This window comes from Salmo salar, chromosome ssa02 (assembly GCF_905237065.1).
Source record: "Salmo salar chromosome ssa02, Ssal_v3.1, whole genome shotgun sequence".
NCBI classification, from domain to species: Eukaryota; Metazoa; Chordata; class Actinopteri; order Salmoniformes; family Salmonidae; genus Salmo; species Salmo salar.
In genome coordinates this window covers 50,363,467-50,381,041 of record NC_059443.1, presented here as the reverse complement: position 1 = coordinate 50,381,041, position 17,575 = coordinate 50,363,467, and the positions used below count along the sequence as shown (strand labels likewise).

The 17,575-nt window shown below is 45.9% G+C and overlaps 1 protein-coding gene across 4 annotated transcripts in view; it reads left to right on the top strand.

The window, feature by feature from the left end:
* mark1 (MAP/microtubule affinity-regulating kinase 1) overlaps positions 1 to 17,541 on the top strand; it is a 112,997-nt gene extending 95,456 nt beyond the window's left edge. For 2 of the 4 annotated variants that reach the window (XM_014170765.2, XM_014170758.2), the window contains 6 exons: positions 5,929 to 6,101; positions 8,969 to 9,060; positions 9,332 to 9,493; positions 10,432 to 10,689; positions 12,785 to 12,829; positions 15,030 to 17,541. In XM_014170765.2, the coding sequence (XP_014026240.1) occupies positions 5,929 to 6,101; positions 8,969 to 9,060; positions 9,332 to 9,493; positions 10,432 to 10,689; positions 12,785 to 12,829; positions 15,030 to 15,375 (1,076 nt within the window). In that variant the 3' untranslated portion in view covers positions 15,376 to 17,541. The remainder of the gene's footprint in view (positions 1 to 5,928; positions 6,102 to 8,968; positions 9,061 to 9,331; positions 9,494 to 10,431; positions 10,690 to 12,784; positions 12,830 to 15,029) is intronic. The other 2 variants (XM_014170785.2, XM_014170773.2) reach the window with 1 other exon arrangement.
* The last annotated feature ends 34 nt before the right edge of the window (positions 17,542 to 17,575 follow it).

Sequence of the window (17,575 nt, the reverse complement as noted above, 5' to 3'; positions counted from 1 at the left end):
AAGGGAGTTGTCAACCGTGATGGCGAGATCATGGAACGGGCAGTCCTTCCCCGGGAGGAAGAGCAGCTCCGTCTTGCCGAGGTTCAGCTTGAGCTGGTGATCCGTCATCCACACTGATATGTCTGACAGACATGCAGAGATGCGATTCGCCGCCTGGTTATCAGAAGGGGGAAAGGAGAAGATTAATTGTGTGTCGTCTGCATAGCAATGATAGGAGAGACCATGTGAGGATATGACAGAGCCAAGTGACTTGGTGTATAGCGAGAATAGGAGAGGGCCTAGAACAGAGCCCTGGGGGACACCAGTGGTGAGAGCGCATGGTGCGGAGACAGATTCTCGCCACGCCACCTGGTAGAAGCGACCTGTCAGGTAGGACGCAATCCAAGCGTGGGCCGCGCCGGAGATGCCCAACTCGGAGAGGGTGGAGAGGAGGATCTGATGGTTCACAGTATCAAAGGCAGCAGATAGGTCTAGAAGGATGAGAGCAGAGGAGAGAGAGTTAGCTTTAGCAGTGCGGAGAGCCTCCGTGACACAGAGAAGAGCAGTCTCAGTTGAATGCCCAGTCTTGAAACCTGACTGATTAGGATCAAGAAGGTCATTCTGAGAGAGATAGCAGGAGAGCTGGCCAAGGACGGCACGTTCAAGAGTTTTGGAGAGAAAAGAAAGAAGGGATACTGGTCTGTAGTTGTTGACATCGGAGGGATCGAGTGTAGGTTTTTTCAGAAGGGGTGCAACTCTCGCTCTCTTGAAGACGGAAGGGACGTAGCCAGCGGTCAAGGATGAGTTGATGAGCGAGGTGAGGAAGGGGAGAAGGTCTCCGGAAATGGTCTGGAGAAGAGAGGAGGGGATAGGGTCAAGTGGGCAGGTTGTTGGGCGGCCGGCCGTCACAAGACGCGAGATTTCATCTGGAGAGAGAGGGGAGAAAGAGGTCAAAGCACAGAGTAGGGCAGTGTGAGCAGGACCAGCGGTGTCGTTTGACTTAGCAAACGAGGATCGGATATCGTCAACCTTCTTTTCAAAATGGTTGACGAAGTCATCCGCAGAGAGGGAGGAGGGGGGGGGAGGGGGAGGAGGATTCAGGAGGGAGGATAGGTGAAATGTTGTTGAAATGTTATGATAGGTGAAAACTGAGGATGGATCAACAACATTGTAGTTACTCCACAATACTAACCTAAATGACGGGGTGAAAAGAAGGAAGCCTCAACAGAATACAAATATTCCAAAACATGCATCCTGTTTGCAGTAAGGCACTAAAGTAAAACTGCAAGAAATGTGGCAAAGAAATTAACTTTGTCCTGAATGCAAAGTGTTATGGTTGGGGACAACACATGAGTACCATTCTTCATACTTTCAAGCATAGTGGTGGCTGCATCAGTTTTTTAGGATAAAAAGAAAAGGAATAGAGCTAAGCACAGGCAAAATCCTAGAGGAAAACCTGGTTCAGTCTGCTTTCCAACACACTGGGAGACAAATTCACCTTTCAGCAGGATAATAATCTAAAACACAATGCCAAATATACACTGGAGTTGCTTACCAAGACTGACATTGAACGTTCCTGAGTGGCCTAGTTACAGTTTTGACTTAAATCAGCTTGAAAAATCTATGGCAAGACTTGAAAATGGCTGTCTAGCAATGATCAACAACCAACTTGACGGAGCTTTTTTTTCTTCTTTTTTTCCACCTTAATAGGCTAGTTGAGAACAAATTACAACTGCAACCTCATTTACAACTGCGACCTGGCCAAGATAAAGCAAAGCAGTGCGACACAAACAACACAGAGTTACACATGGAATAAACAAACATACAGTCAATAACACAATAGAAAAGTCTATATACAGTGTGTGCAAATGAGGTAAGGCAATAAATAGGCGATAGTAGTGAAATAATTACAATTTAGCAATTAAACACTGGAGTGACAGATGTGCAGAAGATGAATGTGCAAGTAGAGATACTTGTGTGCAAAGGAGCAAAATAAATAAATACAGTATGGGGATGAGGTAGTTGGATGGGTTATTTACAGATGGGCTATGCACAGGTGCAATGATCTGTGAGCTGCTCTGACAGCTGGTGCTTGAAGTTAGTGAGGGAGAAAAGAATCTCCAGCTTAAGTGATTTTTGCAGTTCATTCCAGTCATTGGCAGCAAAGAACTGGAAGGAAAGGCGGCCAAAGGAGGAATTGGCTTTATGGGTGACCAGTGAAATATACCTGCTGGAGTGCGTGCTACGGGTGGATGCTGCTATGGCGACCAGTGAGCTAAGGCGGGGCTTTACCTAGCGAAGACTTATAGATGACCTGGAGCCAGTGGGTTTGGCAACGAATATGAAGCGAGGGCCGGCCAACGAGAGCATTCAGGTCGCAGTGGTGGGTAGTATATGGGGCTTTGGTGACAAAATGGATGGCACTGTGATAGACTGCATCCAATTTGCTGAGGAGAGTGTTGGAGGCTATTTTGTAAATGACATCGCCGAAGTCAAGGATCGGTAGGATAGTCAGTTTTACGAGGGTATGTTTGGCAGCATGAGTGAAGGATGCTTTGTTGCGAAATAGGAAGCCGATTCTAGATTTAATTTTGGATTGAAGATGCTTAATGTGAGTCTGGAAGGAGAGTTTACAGTCTAAACCAGACACCTAGGTATCTGTAGTTGTCCACATATTCTAAGTCAGAACCGTCCAGAGTAGTGATGCTAGACGGGCGGGCGGGTGCGGGCAGCGAACGGTTGAAGAGCATGCATTTAGTTTTACTTGCATTTAAGAGCAGTTGGAGGCCACGGAAGGAGAGCTGTATGGCGTTGAAGCTCATCTGGAGGTTAGTTAACATAGTGTCCAAAGAAGGGCCAGAAGTATACAGAATGGTGTCGTCTGCGTAGAGGTGGATCAGAGAATCACCAGCAGCAAGAGCGACATCATTGATGAATACATCTGCACAGTATTGTCTCTTATCGATGGAGGTTATGATATCATTTAGGACCTTGAGCGTGGCTGAGGGTCACCCATGACCAGCTTGGAAATCAGATTTCATAGTGGAGAAGGTACGGTGGGATTCGAAATGGTCTGGGATCTGTTTGTTAACTTGGCTTTCGAAGACCTTAGAAAGGCAGGGTAGGATAGATATACAGTTGAAGTCGGAAATTTACATACACTTATGTTGGAGTCGTTTTTCTACCACTCCACAAATTTCTTGTTAACAAACTATAGTTTTGGCAAGTTTGTGCATGACACAAGTCATTTTCCCAACAATTGTTTACGGACAGATTATTTAACTTATAATTCACTGTATCACAATTCCAGTGGGACAAAAGTTTACATACAAGTTTACATACACTAAGTTGACTGTGCCTTTAAATTCCAGAAAATGATGTCATGGCTTTAGAAGCTTCTGATAGGCTAATTGACATAATTTGAGTCAATTGGAGGTGTACCTGTGGATGTATTTCAAGGCCTACCTTCAAGCTCAGTGCCTCTTTGCTTGACATCTTGGGAAAATCAAAAGACCTGAAAGGCCGCTCAGCAAGGAAGAAGCCACTGCTCCAAAACCACCATTAAAAAAAGCCAGACTACGGTTTGCAACTACACATGGGCACAAAGATCGTACTTTTTGGAGAAATGTCCTCTGGTCTGATGAAACAAAAATAGAACTGTTTGGTAATAATGACCATCGTTATGTTTGGAGGAAAAGGGGGGAGACTTGCAAGCCGAAAAACACCATCCCATCCGTGAAGCACGGGGGTGGCAGCATCATGTTGTGGGATGCTTTGCTGCAGGAGGGACTGGTGTACTTCACAAAATAGATGGCATCATGAGGATGGAAAATTATAGGTGGATATATTGAAGCAACATCTCAAGACATCAGTCAGGAAGTTAAAGCTTGGTCGCAAATGGGTCTTCCAAATGGACAATGACCCCAAGCATACTTCCAAAGTTGTGGCAAAATGGCTTAAGGACAACAAAGTCAAGGTATTGGAGTGGCCATCACAAAGCCCTGACCTCAATCCCATAGAAAATCTGTGGGCAGAACTGAAAAAGCGTGTGTGTGCAGGGAGGACTCAGTTACAGCAGCTCTGTCAGGAGGAATGGGCCAAAATTCACCCAACTTATTGTGGGAAGCTTGTGGAAGGCTACCTGAAATGTTTGACCCAAGTTAAGCAATTTTAAGGCAATGCTACCAATTACTAATTCAGTGTATGTAAACTTCTGACTCACTGGGAATGTGATGAAATAAATAAAAGCTGAAATAAATCATTCTCTACTATTATTCTGACATTTCACATTCTTAAAATAAAGTGGTGATCCTAACTGACCTAAAACAAGGAATTTTTACTAGGATTAAATGTCAGGAATTGTGAAAAACTGAGTTTAAATGTATTTGGCTAAGGTGTATGTAAACTTCCGACTTCAACTGTATATATTTCATTTTCAATACATTTGAAAACATTTCTAAAAACATGTTTTCTCTTTGTCATTTTGGGGTATTGTGTATAGATGGGTAGGGGGGGATAATTTTATCCATAAAACATTTAGGCTGTGGAATAGGTGGAATAGGTCAAGGGGTATGTGGAATAGGTCAAGGGGTATGAATACTTTCTGAAGGCACTGTAATTAGCTGGTTGATGAGCTGAATCAGGTAAGTTACAACTGGGGTTGGATTAAAAAACCTACAGGAGGGTAGCTCTCCAGGAACAGGGTTGGAGAGCCCTTGTCTACAGAAACCGATAGCATGCTAGCTGTTCCCATAGAGTGCCACAGTATAAGTCATAATAACCATAAAACCTAGCAGTCAAACAAAGAAATGGTTTCATTCATCTATCCCATAGTGGATTTTAAAAACACTTACAATAAGGGCTGTGTTTCGTGTAGGCTTACCCTGGCGTAATGTTTTGATGACCGTGTAAATCTCTCTAGGACAAGGTGGCTTTTATCAATACATTTGCCTGTATTTACCCCCCAAAAATGACATTCTAATTAGCTTCTAATTAGCTGCTAATGTGGTTATCATAAAGAACTACAAATGCCATGGTGATCTGGACGAGACTGATGAGTCGAGGCAAAGGTAAGATTCTGTGGATTAACTGTCTGTTAGCTAAATGTAGTAATGAATAAATTGGCTACATTTCTTTAAATTGGCAATTCTGTGAAATGTCTTGTGCAAGTTTTAAATTGACCCTACCAAAGGGGACACTACTAGCAGCTAGAGATGACGTGCAGAGGCATGCAGGGATTTGTAGTCTTGTGTGATGTCTACTTTGATGCTAATGAGTATTTTCGAATCTGAGAGTAAATGGAATATATTGATAAGTCATCTTGTCCGAGAGCAATTTACATAGTTATCAAAACGTCACACCAGGGTAAGCCTACACGAAACACAACCCATATTTTAAGTGTGTCTAAAATTCCCTATGGTAAAAATGAATTGTGGAAAATGATTGGAACCATTTCCCTGTTTTACTACTAGGTGTTATGGGTATTATGACACCTCCACTGTGGGGCTCTATAGACTTCCAGTCATTGTGCTAGCGGTAGTTGGCAACTTCCTTCCAACTGAACGAGTTCATCTGACTCTGGGGAAGTAGATAGTGCTTCATTGTCAAAATCCTGAAATATCCCTTTTAAGTTGAACTGATTAGCCTAAGGAAGTTCCCTTTACACTTGAACAGTGTGCAACACGTGCAAGCAGAGCTTTCTTTACATGTGGCCTACTATCGTACATCCAATGGAAATGTTTAATTACTGAAGACCAGTAGGAATTTTAGGTGAATGCCAGTCAATAAAACATCCAAATGTAGTTTCAGCTGTTTAACTATCATTATTATATAAATGTTCTGCATTGACTGAAGTTTAAATGGTATTTGCCCTAACTCTGCGGAAACCACCTTGTTAAATAAAAAAGAATAAAGTCCGTACTGTCATGTCATTGCTCTGTGGCTCCTCAGTGGCGCCCTCTATCCCCCCGTCTATGTCCTACACCAAACGGGCGCAGGCCAACAGCGTGGAGAGCGACAAGGGTGATGCCGCCCACAAGCTTGGCACGGCCGGTTCCAAGGCCGACGTGCCCACCTCGCCGCTGGTGGCACAGGAGAGGAAGAAGTCATCCACCGCCTCAGGGGTGAGGGGTCAAAGTGCCCTTCTGGGGGTCAAAATGCTATGCAGGATATGTTTTATAATATTCAAAGGGCTAAGGTTTCAGCAGTTTCTGCCTCCAAATAAGCAGGGGATGACTGGCACAAAGTAGTTTTCTATCCCAAAATGTACAGGAAAGTTAGTCATTCCCAAAGTAATTTAGAACCCATCTAGACTGTCATAACCAGTCACTAGATGCTTAGCTTCCATTATGGTTTTTATTTTGTGGGACTGTCAGAACAGAAATAGTCTACATTGTGAAATAAGTTATTGAAGGCTGTGTCTGTCGTGGGTTGTGTGTCGTGTGTCTGTCTGTCGTGTGTGTCTGTTTGTCGTGTGTGTCTGTCTATCTGTCGTCTGTCTGTCTGTCGTGTGTGTGTGTGTGTCTGTCGTGTGTGTGTGTGTGTCTGTCGTGTGTGTGTGTCTGTCTGTCTGTCGTGTGTGTCTGTCTGTCGTGTGTGTCTGTCTGTCGTGTGTGTCTGTCTGTCGTGTGTGTCTGTCTGTCTGTCGTGTGTGTGTCTGTCTGTCGTGTGTGTGTCTGTCTGTCGTGTGTGTGTCTGTCTGTCGTGTGTGTGTGTCTGTGTGTGTGTGTCTGTCTGTCTGTCGTGTGTGTGTGTGTCTGTCTGTCGTGTGTGTCTGTCTGTCGTGTGTGTCTGCCTGTCGTGTGTGTCTGCCTGTCGTGTGTGTCTGCCTGTCGTGTGTGTCTGCCTGTCGTGTGTGTCTGTCTGTCGTGTGTGTCTGTCTGTCGTGTGTGTGTCTGTCTGTCGTGTGTGTGTCTGTCTGTCGTGTGTGTGTGTCGTGTGTGTGTGTCTGTCTGTCGTGTGTGTCTGTCTGTCGTGTGTGTCTGTCTGTCGTGTGTGTCTGTCGTGTGTGTGTCTGTCTGTCGTGTGTGTCTGTCTGTCGTGTGTGTCTGTCTGTCGTGTGTGTCTGTCTGTCGTGTGTGTCTGTCTGTCGTGTGTGTCTGTCTGTCGTGTGTGTCTGTCTGTCGTGTGTGTCTGTCTGTTGTGTGTGTCTGTCTGTCTGTCGTGTGTGTCTCTGTCTGTCTGTCGTGTGTGTCTCTGTCTGTCTGTCGTGTGTGTCTCTGTCTGTCTGTCGTGTGTGTCTCTGTCTGTCTGTCGTGTGTGTGTCTCTGTCTGTCTGTCGTGTGTGTGTCTCTGTCTGTCTGTCGTGTGTGTGTCTCTGTCTGTCTGTCGTGTGTGTGTCTGTCTCTGTCTCTCTGTCTGTCGTGTGTGTCTGTCTGTCGTGTCTCTCTGTGTGTCTGTCTGTCGTGTCTGTCTGTCTGTCATGTGTGTCTCTGTCTCTCTGTCTGTCGTGTGTGTGTCTCTGTCTGTCTGTCGTGTGTGTGTCTCTGTCTGTCTGTCGTGTGTGTGTCTGTCTGTCGTGTCTCTCTGTCTGTCTGTCATGTGTGTCTCTGTCTCTCTGTCTGTCGTGTGTGTCTCTGTCTCTCTGTCTGTCGTGTGTGTGTGTCTGTCTGTCGTGTGTGTGTCTGTCTGTCTGTCTGTCTGTCTGTCTGTCTGTGTGTGTCTCTGTCTGTCGTGTGTGTCTGTCGTGTGTGTGTGTCTGTCGTGTGTGTGTGTCTGTCGTGTGTCTGTCGTGTGTGTCTGTCGTGTGTGTCTGTCGTGTGTCTGTCTGTCGTGTGTGTCTGTCGTGTGTCTGTCTGTCGTGTGTGTGTGTCTGTCTGTCTGTCGTGTGTGTGTGTCTGTCTGTCTGTCTGTCGTGTGTGTGTGTCTGTCTGTCTGTCGTGTGTGTGTGTCTGTCTGTCGTGTGTGTGTGTGTGTCTGTCGTGTGTGTGTCTGTGTCTGTCTGTCTGTCTGTGTCTGTCTGTGTCTGTCTGTCGTGTGTGTGTCTGTCTGTCGTGTGTGTGTCTGTCTGTCGTGTGTGTCTGTCTGTCGTGTGTGTGTCTGTCTGTCTGTCGTGTGTGTGTGTCTGTCTGTCGTGTGTGTGTGTGTGTGTGTGTCTGTCGTGTGTGTCTCTGTCTGTCTGTCTGTGTCTGTCTGTGTCTGTCTGTCGTGTGTGTGTCTGTCTGTCGTGTGTGTCTGTCTGTCGTGTGTGTGTCTGTCTGTCGTGTGTGTCTGTCTGTCGTGTGTGTCTGTCTGTCTGTCGTGTGTGTGTCTGTCTGTCTGTCGTGTGTGTGTCTGTCTGTCTGTCGTGTGTGTGTCTGTCTGTCGTCTGTCTGTCGTGTGTCTGTCGTGTGTGTGTGTCTGTGTCTGTCGTGTCTGTGTCTGTCGTGTCTGTGTCTGTCGTGTCTGTGTCTGTCGTGTCTGTGTCTGTCGTCTGTGTCTGTCGTCTGTGTCTGTGTCTGTCGTCTGTGTCTGTCGTGTGTGTCTGTCTGTCGTGTGTGTCTGTCGTGTGTGTCTGTCTGTCGTGTGTGTCTGTCGTGTGTGTCTGCCCTGTCTGTCTGTCGTGTGTGTGTCCTGTCTGTCGTGTGTGTGTCCTGTCTGTCGTGTGTGTGTCCTGTCTGTCGTGTGTGTGTGTCCTGTCTGTCGTGTGTGTGTGTCCTGTCTGTCTGTCGTGTGTGTGTGTCCTGTCTGTCTGTCGTGTGTGTGTGTCCTGTCTGTCTGTCGTGTGTGTGTGTCCTGTCTGTCTGTCGTGTGTGTCTGTCTGTCGTGTGTGTGTCTGTCTGTCGTGTGTGTGTCTGCCTGTCGTGTGTGTGTCTGCCTGTCGTGTGTGTGTCTGCCTGTCGTGTGTGTGTCTGCCTGTCGTGTGTGTGTCTGCCTGTCGTGTGTGTCTGCCTGTCGTGTGTGTCTGTCTGTCGTGTGTGCCTGTCGTGTGTGTCTGCCCTGTGTGTGTGTCCTGTCTGTCTGTCGTGTGTGTCTGTCTGTCGTCTGTCTGTCTGTCGTGTGTGACCCACAGAACAGCAACGCTATGACCAGGAGGAACACGTACGTGTGTGAGCGGTCGAGCACAGATCACTACACAGCCATTCCCAATGGCAAGGACAGCAGGTTAGGAGGGCGATGGGGATGATTGCTGTTGATAACGTTTGCAACTTTGATTGCTGTTGACAATGTTTACCTGCCTAAATACATAGGCGTTGGAGTGTGACTCTAGAACTGACTCTCTCCCTGCTCTTGTCACCTCTCTACCCCTCTCTCCCGCTTTCCTTGTGTTCTTCCTCCTGTGACCCATCTTGTCCTCTCTATACCCCTTTCTTTCGCCTTATTTCTCTCACCATCCTGCTCTCTGTCTCTCGCTCTCTCGCTGTCTTTCTCTCAGTCTGACTGAGATGTCAGGCTCGGCCAGTGGCTCCTCGCCATCGTCAGGGGCAGCCTCAGCTGTCCCTTCCACTCGGCCGCGTCACGTCAAGTCCATGTCGGCGTCGGGCCACCCCATCAAGTCCCCGCTGCCTCCCATAGACGACAATGCGGAGTACAAGGGGTGAGCTAGGGGGCTAGAGAGAGTGAGAGGGGCTCAAGTCCCAAATAGGAAGGGGCCCAAGTTATATGAATTGCTAATACCTACCCTATACATGTTTTTTTTCTTCAGATCTAAATCAAAAAATCGAATCACATTTTATTTGTCACTTACACTGAATACGACCGGTGTAGACCTTACCGTGAAATGCTTACTTACAAGCCCTTAACCGACAATGCCGTTCAATAAATAGTTAAGAAAATATTTACTAAATAAACTAAAGTAAAAATATCACAAGGTAACACAATACATTTACATAACAATAATGAGGCTATATACAGGGGGTACTGGCACCGAGTCAATGTATGGGGTACAGGTTAGTCGAGGTCATTTGTAAAGTGTCTACGCATAGATAACAAACAGCGAGTTGCAGGAGTGTAAAACCAAACGTGGGGTGGGAGGGGGGTCAATGTAAATAGTCCGGTGGCCATTTGATTAGTTTAGTTGTTTAGCAGTCTTATGGCTTGGGGGGTAGAAGCTGTTAAGGAGCCTTTTGGACCTAGACTTGGTGCTCCGGTACCGCTTACCGTGCGGTAGCAGAGGGAAGTCTATGGCTTGGGTGACTGGAGTATTTGACCATTTTTTGGCCCTTTCTCTGACACCACCTAGTATATAGGTCAAATGAAGTGCCTATAGGTAGGGGTAAATTTAGAGTTGAGCAAGGGTATAAGACAATGGAGGGTTGAGGAACTGTGAGAAATTACTTGTTAGAACGTCCATGTTTTTTCATTGCCCAACGATACTATTTCCTAGAAGTCAGAGATGTAACTTTATTTGTATAATGTTCTATTACTACTAATGTCTTGATATTAGGTGAGGGAAGAAAAAGGTGATATTTCTTATCTATATCTTCTTTCTACTTCCTCTTTCCCTCCATCTATTCTTCCCCTCTCCCTCCGCAGCCCTCCAACGGCCTCGCCGTCGGCGCACAGCATCAGCAGCAGCACGGCCGCCACGCCGCCTGACCGGACGCGCTTCCCCCGCGGCTCCTCCAGCCGCTCCACCTTCCACGGGGCCCAACTTCGCGACCGCCGCTCGGCCACCTACAACGGTCCGCCCGCCTCGCCCACACTCTCCCACGACACGGGGGCTCTGTCCCAGGCACGCAGGGGCACCTCCACGGGCATCATCAGCAAGATCACCTCCAAGTTTGTCCGCAGGTCAGTGGAAATGGATGGAAAATGCATCATACTGATATGTTTGCCAAACCTGGGACAAATAGTCAGATGGCCTACCCTGAAATATTTTAGGTGCGCTTGATTTATCCTCAACTGCGTGCAAGGCTGAGCAGAGTTGGCAATTTTGGGCCCATTCTATAGGTTCCATTGTACCGGGCACATCTCCATTATTTAAAAGTATCTGACAATGTATTTGACTCAGGTCTGGTATTTACAATACTACACTGCAGGACTATGGTCTAAGTCCATTTCAAATCAGCAAGTAAACTGCAATTACAATTTAGTTCCTGAATTGACGTTATTGAAATGGAATTGACCCCGACCTTCTACATATCATGTCTCATGTTTCCCTTCCTTAGGGCCGTATTTACCCAGCGTTTGCATCTGATATTGAAAGTAACAGCTGCACATTTTGTACTAGTCAGTATATCTAGTTCTTTACTAGGGTACCATGTAAGGTACAAGGCTGCTTAAAATGTGTGGAGAGGGATAATAGTGTGTGGTTGGGTTCCTCTTTCTCTCAATCCTGCATCAGGTGAAGTTGACCTTAGACACTGATCTTGGGTCAATTTAGCATTTCCCACAAATGGTTGAGGGGAGGGAAAGCTGATCATAAATCTGTTCCTAGGGTAAACTTAACCCCGGAGCGCTAAGCCCACAGATGTCGTGTCCAGGCCCTATTCTCCTAGGTGAGCCTGCAGTGAGCAGGCTCTGGTCTGAGAGAGACGTGGGCTGCTTAAAGATATGCTCACACACTTGCAGGACCACACGCAAAGGCACAGACACGCATACATAAATGCATGCAGTCTCTCTCTTTTGCGCACACACACACACACACACACACACGCACACACACACACAGAGAGAGTGCGGAGTCTGCAGCTTTTTATCACCAGCCTGGGGCTCCACCCTTAGAGCATGACAAACGAACCTATCACACTGCACCCTGCCTGCATAACTGAAAGGTTCTATACACTCATCGTATGCTACTGTAGCAATCAATGTGCATTATTTATGAAGATTTTTTATTTAAGATGAAATGTTTTTGTTCTTATAGTTTGTTGAGAGCAATTGTCAATCAGACTTTCCATGTGTAGTAGGTATGAACTGGTTATGAACCAACCAGTATGAACTAGTTGGTTCTTAGTGCCTTCAATCAGCCCATAGTGAATTTAGGGTTATTGCTGAAAGCATATGTAACGTGTATTTAAGCACACAATTTCTTAATGAAAAATTGGGATCGATTTGCTGACATAGTTGACCCATCACCATTTGATCGTACATGTCTGCCACATTATGAGAAAGTCATTGAACAACATTTCCCACAACACCCTTTTCTGTCTTTCCATTTCCATCTATAGTTACACTCAAACAAAAATTACCAATTTATTTTAAAATTACTTCTTTCATTGTTTTTTTTAGAACTATGTCTTTCAGGGCTGGCCAGAGGTAGGAGCGCACAGAATGGTTACCATGTCTACACTCCCTACAATGAGTCACCTCCACACCCTCTCTTCATCGCAATTCCAAGCCCTCTTCAATGACATGCAATCATTCATGCCCTGGTGCCAGCCCCCCTTCCCTAACCCCTCCCCACCCCCCCCAAAATCCACTGTGCAGGGGCACTACACTGCTCCGCTTTCTCCACCCCCCTATCTGACCCTGCACCACTAACAGAGTGAGATTGAGACTCCCGAGATGCCTTGCCTGTGATGCCTTGTAGTTTGCAGACACCTGCACTCACTTTCCGACTTCTTCTTGTTTCGTAGTTTGGTTTGAGTGTGTTGTGTACTGTAGAGGACTTCTATCATCCATCTCTCTCTCCGTTCACATGATTTCCACATTGTATCATCCTCCGTTTTAGCTTGCTTGCCAATATACGTGTCATATTGGTTTTTTGGCAGTTCTCGCCAGTTGCCTCCCTAGAACGAGTCGAGTCGCGTGACCGTGTATGTTTATAGGTTTGACCCCATCCCACCCTCTTCCTTTTCCCGTTCACATATCCCATCGTCTGTGTGTACACTGACGACCCCTTCTACTGCTCTGTTGAACTCTGAACTCTGATTGCTTCCCAAAGGGCCACGGTTGAAGGAGAGGCCAGTGGCAGTACAGACCCCCCAAGGTGAGGCATTGGCACAGCCACCCACAGAAAAAGTAACAACAACCTCGAAATGAAAGCATGGCATGTCAATGAGGGTCACTACTAGTCTCAGGATCCAAAGCGAATGTCACCGGTTCACTCTTGTTGTTCTGTTCTTTGTTGTGCTATGTGTGTACTTTGTCCCCATGCCCTCTGTCACACAGTGGTGGTGTTTGCGCTTTTTGTGCCGAAGTGGTGTGAACCAGAATACCAAGCTCTTGCTAGACCTTGGTGGACCGTGTGTGTTTTAAACTGTCTAGAAGTGTCTGATCTGAGTGTGTGTTACACGGAAGTAAGTAATAGGTGTGTAATCTTTGAATAAAATATACTTGAGTCATTCAGTTGTCAGTCTTACGAGGTCCCAAACACATGGGTTATACAAGTTCTGTGCGTTACCTTTTGTCCTCTATTATGCCCCCATTCCATCTTTGAAAAATAAATAGTCGCACGCTCTGTATACTCTCAACCACGTCGTATGACTCTTTAAAAAAATATATATATACTGCTCAAAAAAATAAAGGGAATACTTAAACAACATCCTAGATCTGAATGAAAGAAATAATCTTATTAAATACTTTTTTCTTTACATAGTTGAATGTGCTGACAACAAAGTAACACAAAAATAATCAATGGAAATCCAATTTATCAACCCATGGAGGTCTGGATTTGGAGTCACACTCAAAATTAAAGTGGAAAACCACACTACAGGCTGATCCAACTTTGATGTAATGTCCTTAAAACAAGTCAAAATGAGGCTCAGTAGTGTGTGTGGCCTCCACGTGCCTGTATGACCTCCCTACAACGCCTGGGCATGCTCCTGATGAGGTGGCGGATGGTCTCCTGGGGGATCTCCTCCCAGACCTGGACTAAAGCATCCGCCAACTCCTGGACAGTCTGTGGTGCAACGTGGCGTTGGTGGATGGAGCAAGACATGATGTCCCAGATGTGCTCAATTGGATTCAGGTCTGGGGAACGGGCGGGCCAGTCCATAGCATCAATGCCTTCCTCTTGCAGGAACTGCTGACACACTCCAGCCACATGAGGTCTAGCATTGTCTTGCATTAGGAGGAACCCAGGGCCAACCGCACCAGCATATGGTCTCACAAGGGGTCTGAGGATCTCATCTCGGTACCTAATGGCAGTCAGGCTACCTCTGGCGAGCCCATGGAGGGCTGTGCGGCCCCCCCAAAGAAATGCCACCCCACACCATGACTGACCCACCTCCAAACCGGTCATGCTGGAGGATGTTGCAGGCAGCAGAAAGTTCTCCACGGCGTCTCCAGACTCTGTCACGTCTGTCACGTGCTCAGTGTGAACCTGCTTTCATCTGTGAAGAGCACAGTGCACCAGTGGCGAATTTGCCAATCTTGGTGTTCTCTGGCAAATGCCAAACGTCCTGCACGGTGTTGGGCTGTAAGCACAACCCCCACCTGTGGACGTCGGACCCTCATACCACCCTCATGGAGTCTGTTTCTGACCGTTTGAGCAGACACATGCACATTTGTGGCCTGCTGGAGGTCATTTTGCAGGGCTCTGGCAGTGCTTCTCCTGCTCCTCCTTGCACAAAGGCGGAGGTAGCGGTCCTGCTGCTGGGTTGTTGCCCTCCTACGGACTCCTCCACGTCTCCTGATGTACTGGCCTGTCTCCTGGTAGCGCCTCCATGCTCTGGACACTACGCTGACAGACACAGCAAACCTTCTATCCACAGCTCGCATTGATGTGCCATCCTGGATGAGCTGCACTACCTGAGCCACTTGTGTGGGTTGTAGACTCCGTCTCATGCTACCACTAGAGTGAAAGCACCGCCAGCATTCAAAAGTGACCAAAACATCAGCCAGGAAGCATAGGAACTGAGAAGTGGTCTGTGGTCCCCACCTGCAGAACCACTCCTTTATTGGGGGTGTCTTGCTAATTGCCTATTATTTCCACCTGTTGTCTATTCCATTTGCACAACAGCATGTGAAATGTATTGTCCATCAGTGTTGCTTCCTAAGTGGACAGTTTGATTTCACAGAAGTGTGATTGACTTGGAGTTACATTGTGTTTAAGTGTTCCCTTTATTTTTTTGAGCAGTGTATATATTTATATATGGTCAGCACCTCACTGACTTTTTTTGGTTTTGCATCTACCTACTTATCTCCCATTCAATTAACACTATTTCCTGTGTTCTTTTCCTCTCCAGGAGCGCGTCAGGGGAACCCAAGGAGGACGGTTCCCGGGACTCCAAACCCCGTTCACTGCGCTTCACGTGGAGCATGAAGACTACCTCATCCATGGAGCCCGGCGACATGATGCGTGAGATCCGGAAGGTCCTGGATGCCAACAACTGCGACTACGAGCAGCGCGAGCGCTTCATGCTCTTCTGCGTGCACGGCGATGCCCGCCAGGACAGTCTGGTCCAATGGGAGATGGAGGTGTGCAAGCTGCCACGCCTGTCACTCAACGGCGTGCGCTTCAAGCGGATCTCAGGCACGTCTATCGCCTTCAAGAATATTGCTTCCAAAGTAGCCAACGAGCTCAAGCTGTGAAAAGTGACTTTTGGGAAGACTAAACAAACTAAAGAGAATTAACATACAACATTGAAAACGGAGGGGGCAGAGGACATAATCCTGGTGTTCCTTGAGTTTGCGGGCGCCCCAAGTGTCGGGCCCAAGAGAGTCAGCCGCAATATTAAGTTTACCGCTATTCGAGACTACTGCCATATTGCTTGGTGAAACGACACAAAATACACTCCCATTTTCCCTCCCCAAGGCAAACCCCTGTATTACAAAATCGTTGATTAAAACGAGAGGTGAGAACTGACCATTATTGCAATAATTTGAAAACATTTGTATCAATGGCCTGCAAAATTTCAATTCCATTGCTAAACTACCATTAAAGGGGGTTGAAATAAGAGACTGCAAAGCTACTTTTTCCACATGTACAGTATAAAATAGAGAATGTTTTGTTGTATTGTTCAGAGTTGTATAAAACAGGACTCTTCAGCATAATGTCTGCAGGTATTGTATAGTCTTGAGTTTCTGTACAGAAAGTGTTTAAATGTGTCATACTGTATTTTTCCTTTTCGTTTGGAGTTCTTTCCTTCTTGTTGACATATTTGTAGATTGTTTGCCTCCACTGAAGTCTAATGTTTAGAAGAAGAAAAAACATTTTTATTCTCACAAGGAAAATAAAAAAAAACAAGCTTATTTTTTACTTTTCATGGATAATCAGTTCCTTTCCCAATACAGGAGAGATCGAGTGACGTGATCTGTGTTGAAAAGCAAAAGTCTACACATCCCAAAGCCCTAATCAAGTCATTCCTCCTAATGCACTATTTTGGCCATTCTCACAATCCTCTTTCATGTAGCGTAGCTGAATAATGACGTTAGCACTGCAGTTTATTGCATAGAATTTACATAAGGGATCTTATGTTGGCTAAGTCAGATGTGACGAACCATGTCCTTTTATTACCTTTGAGAACCCAAATATACAGTGTAGACTAACAGGACCACAAATTGTTCAGTTGCACTCAATTTTATGCCTGCTCTCATAAAGTCCGCTTTATGCCGTCTTGAACACGGTGTTGCAAATGTCGCTGGCATCGCGCTCGATGAATAATCAAATGTTCTTCTAACAAATATTGGGACAAAACTACCCATTCAAAACACTATTCATGGTCTTTTAGTAGCATAAATGCACCGGCCACCATTCTAGGTCAGGAAGAGACATAAATTATTATAACTGCCTCAAATATCTCATGTTCTCCTTGAGACTGCCCAAAGCTTGAAGGGTTCACACAAAGTGATGCCCAAGCAGTTTGACCTCACTAGTGACTATATCCCTCCGTTTCCCTTACTCCCTTCTAAACTGCAGTTAATTGGTAGTTACTGTGCGACACCTGTCTGACTTGTTTTGTGCTCAATTTTATTTTCTTGCAAAATATATTGTATTTATTCCACCACATTATGCCTTTTTAATGTGCTGCTTGGTATTTGAGGCATTCACCTGTACGAGATAAAAAAAATAGGATATAACTAGTTTCGCACATTTTTATTTTGTTTTAGGTTTTTCCCCTTTGTAATTAGTGATTGCGATGAGTACGTAAAATAACCACTAGTGCTGGTACGTTTCTACTTGTTATTTTGTATGAAAAGTAATGAGGGTCAACTGTGCAATGGTATTCCATGTTGTATTACTGTAAAGATGAGAGATGGGCCTAGACCGCACCCTTTAACGCAGCGTAGAGAATGCAAACAGAATGCAGACATTTTATTTCCTCATTTCAAAAGACACAATAGAAAGGAAAAAGCAAAGGCGAGTAATCAAAAAAAAAAAATGAAAACAAGGTTAAAAGCTGTGAGCCCTTCTGGAAGCTGAGCGGGAAATCTCCACCGCTGACTTTCTGTGGCATTATGGGAGCAGGGAGGGTTGGAGGGGGTAGTGCACGTGGAAGAGAAATGCATATTCCTAATTGTTAACGGTACAACTTCCAGAGGGGATGTCTATTGTGTTGCCTTAGCAGATCAAGTGTAGAGGATAAGCAGAAAGTGTTAAAGAAATGTAAATGATTATGTCTCGCCCTTTTCATCTCCATTAACCCCTCCCCCCACCTAAACCCCTCCTACCACAACATACATGCGAGGAAAGCTCGAGTCATCTAGATTCAGTCTCACTCGTGCACAATATTAAAGCTTACTTGAAAGGAGTCTCAAGCAAATGTCTGGTGTCTTTTTTTTTTTTTTTTTT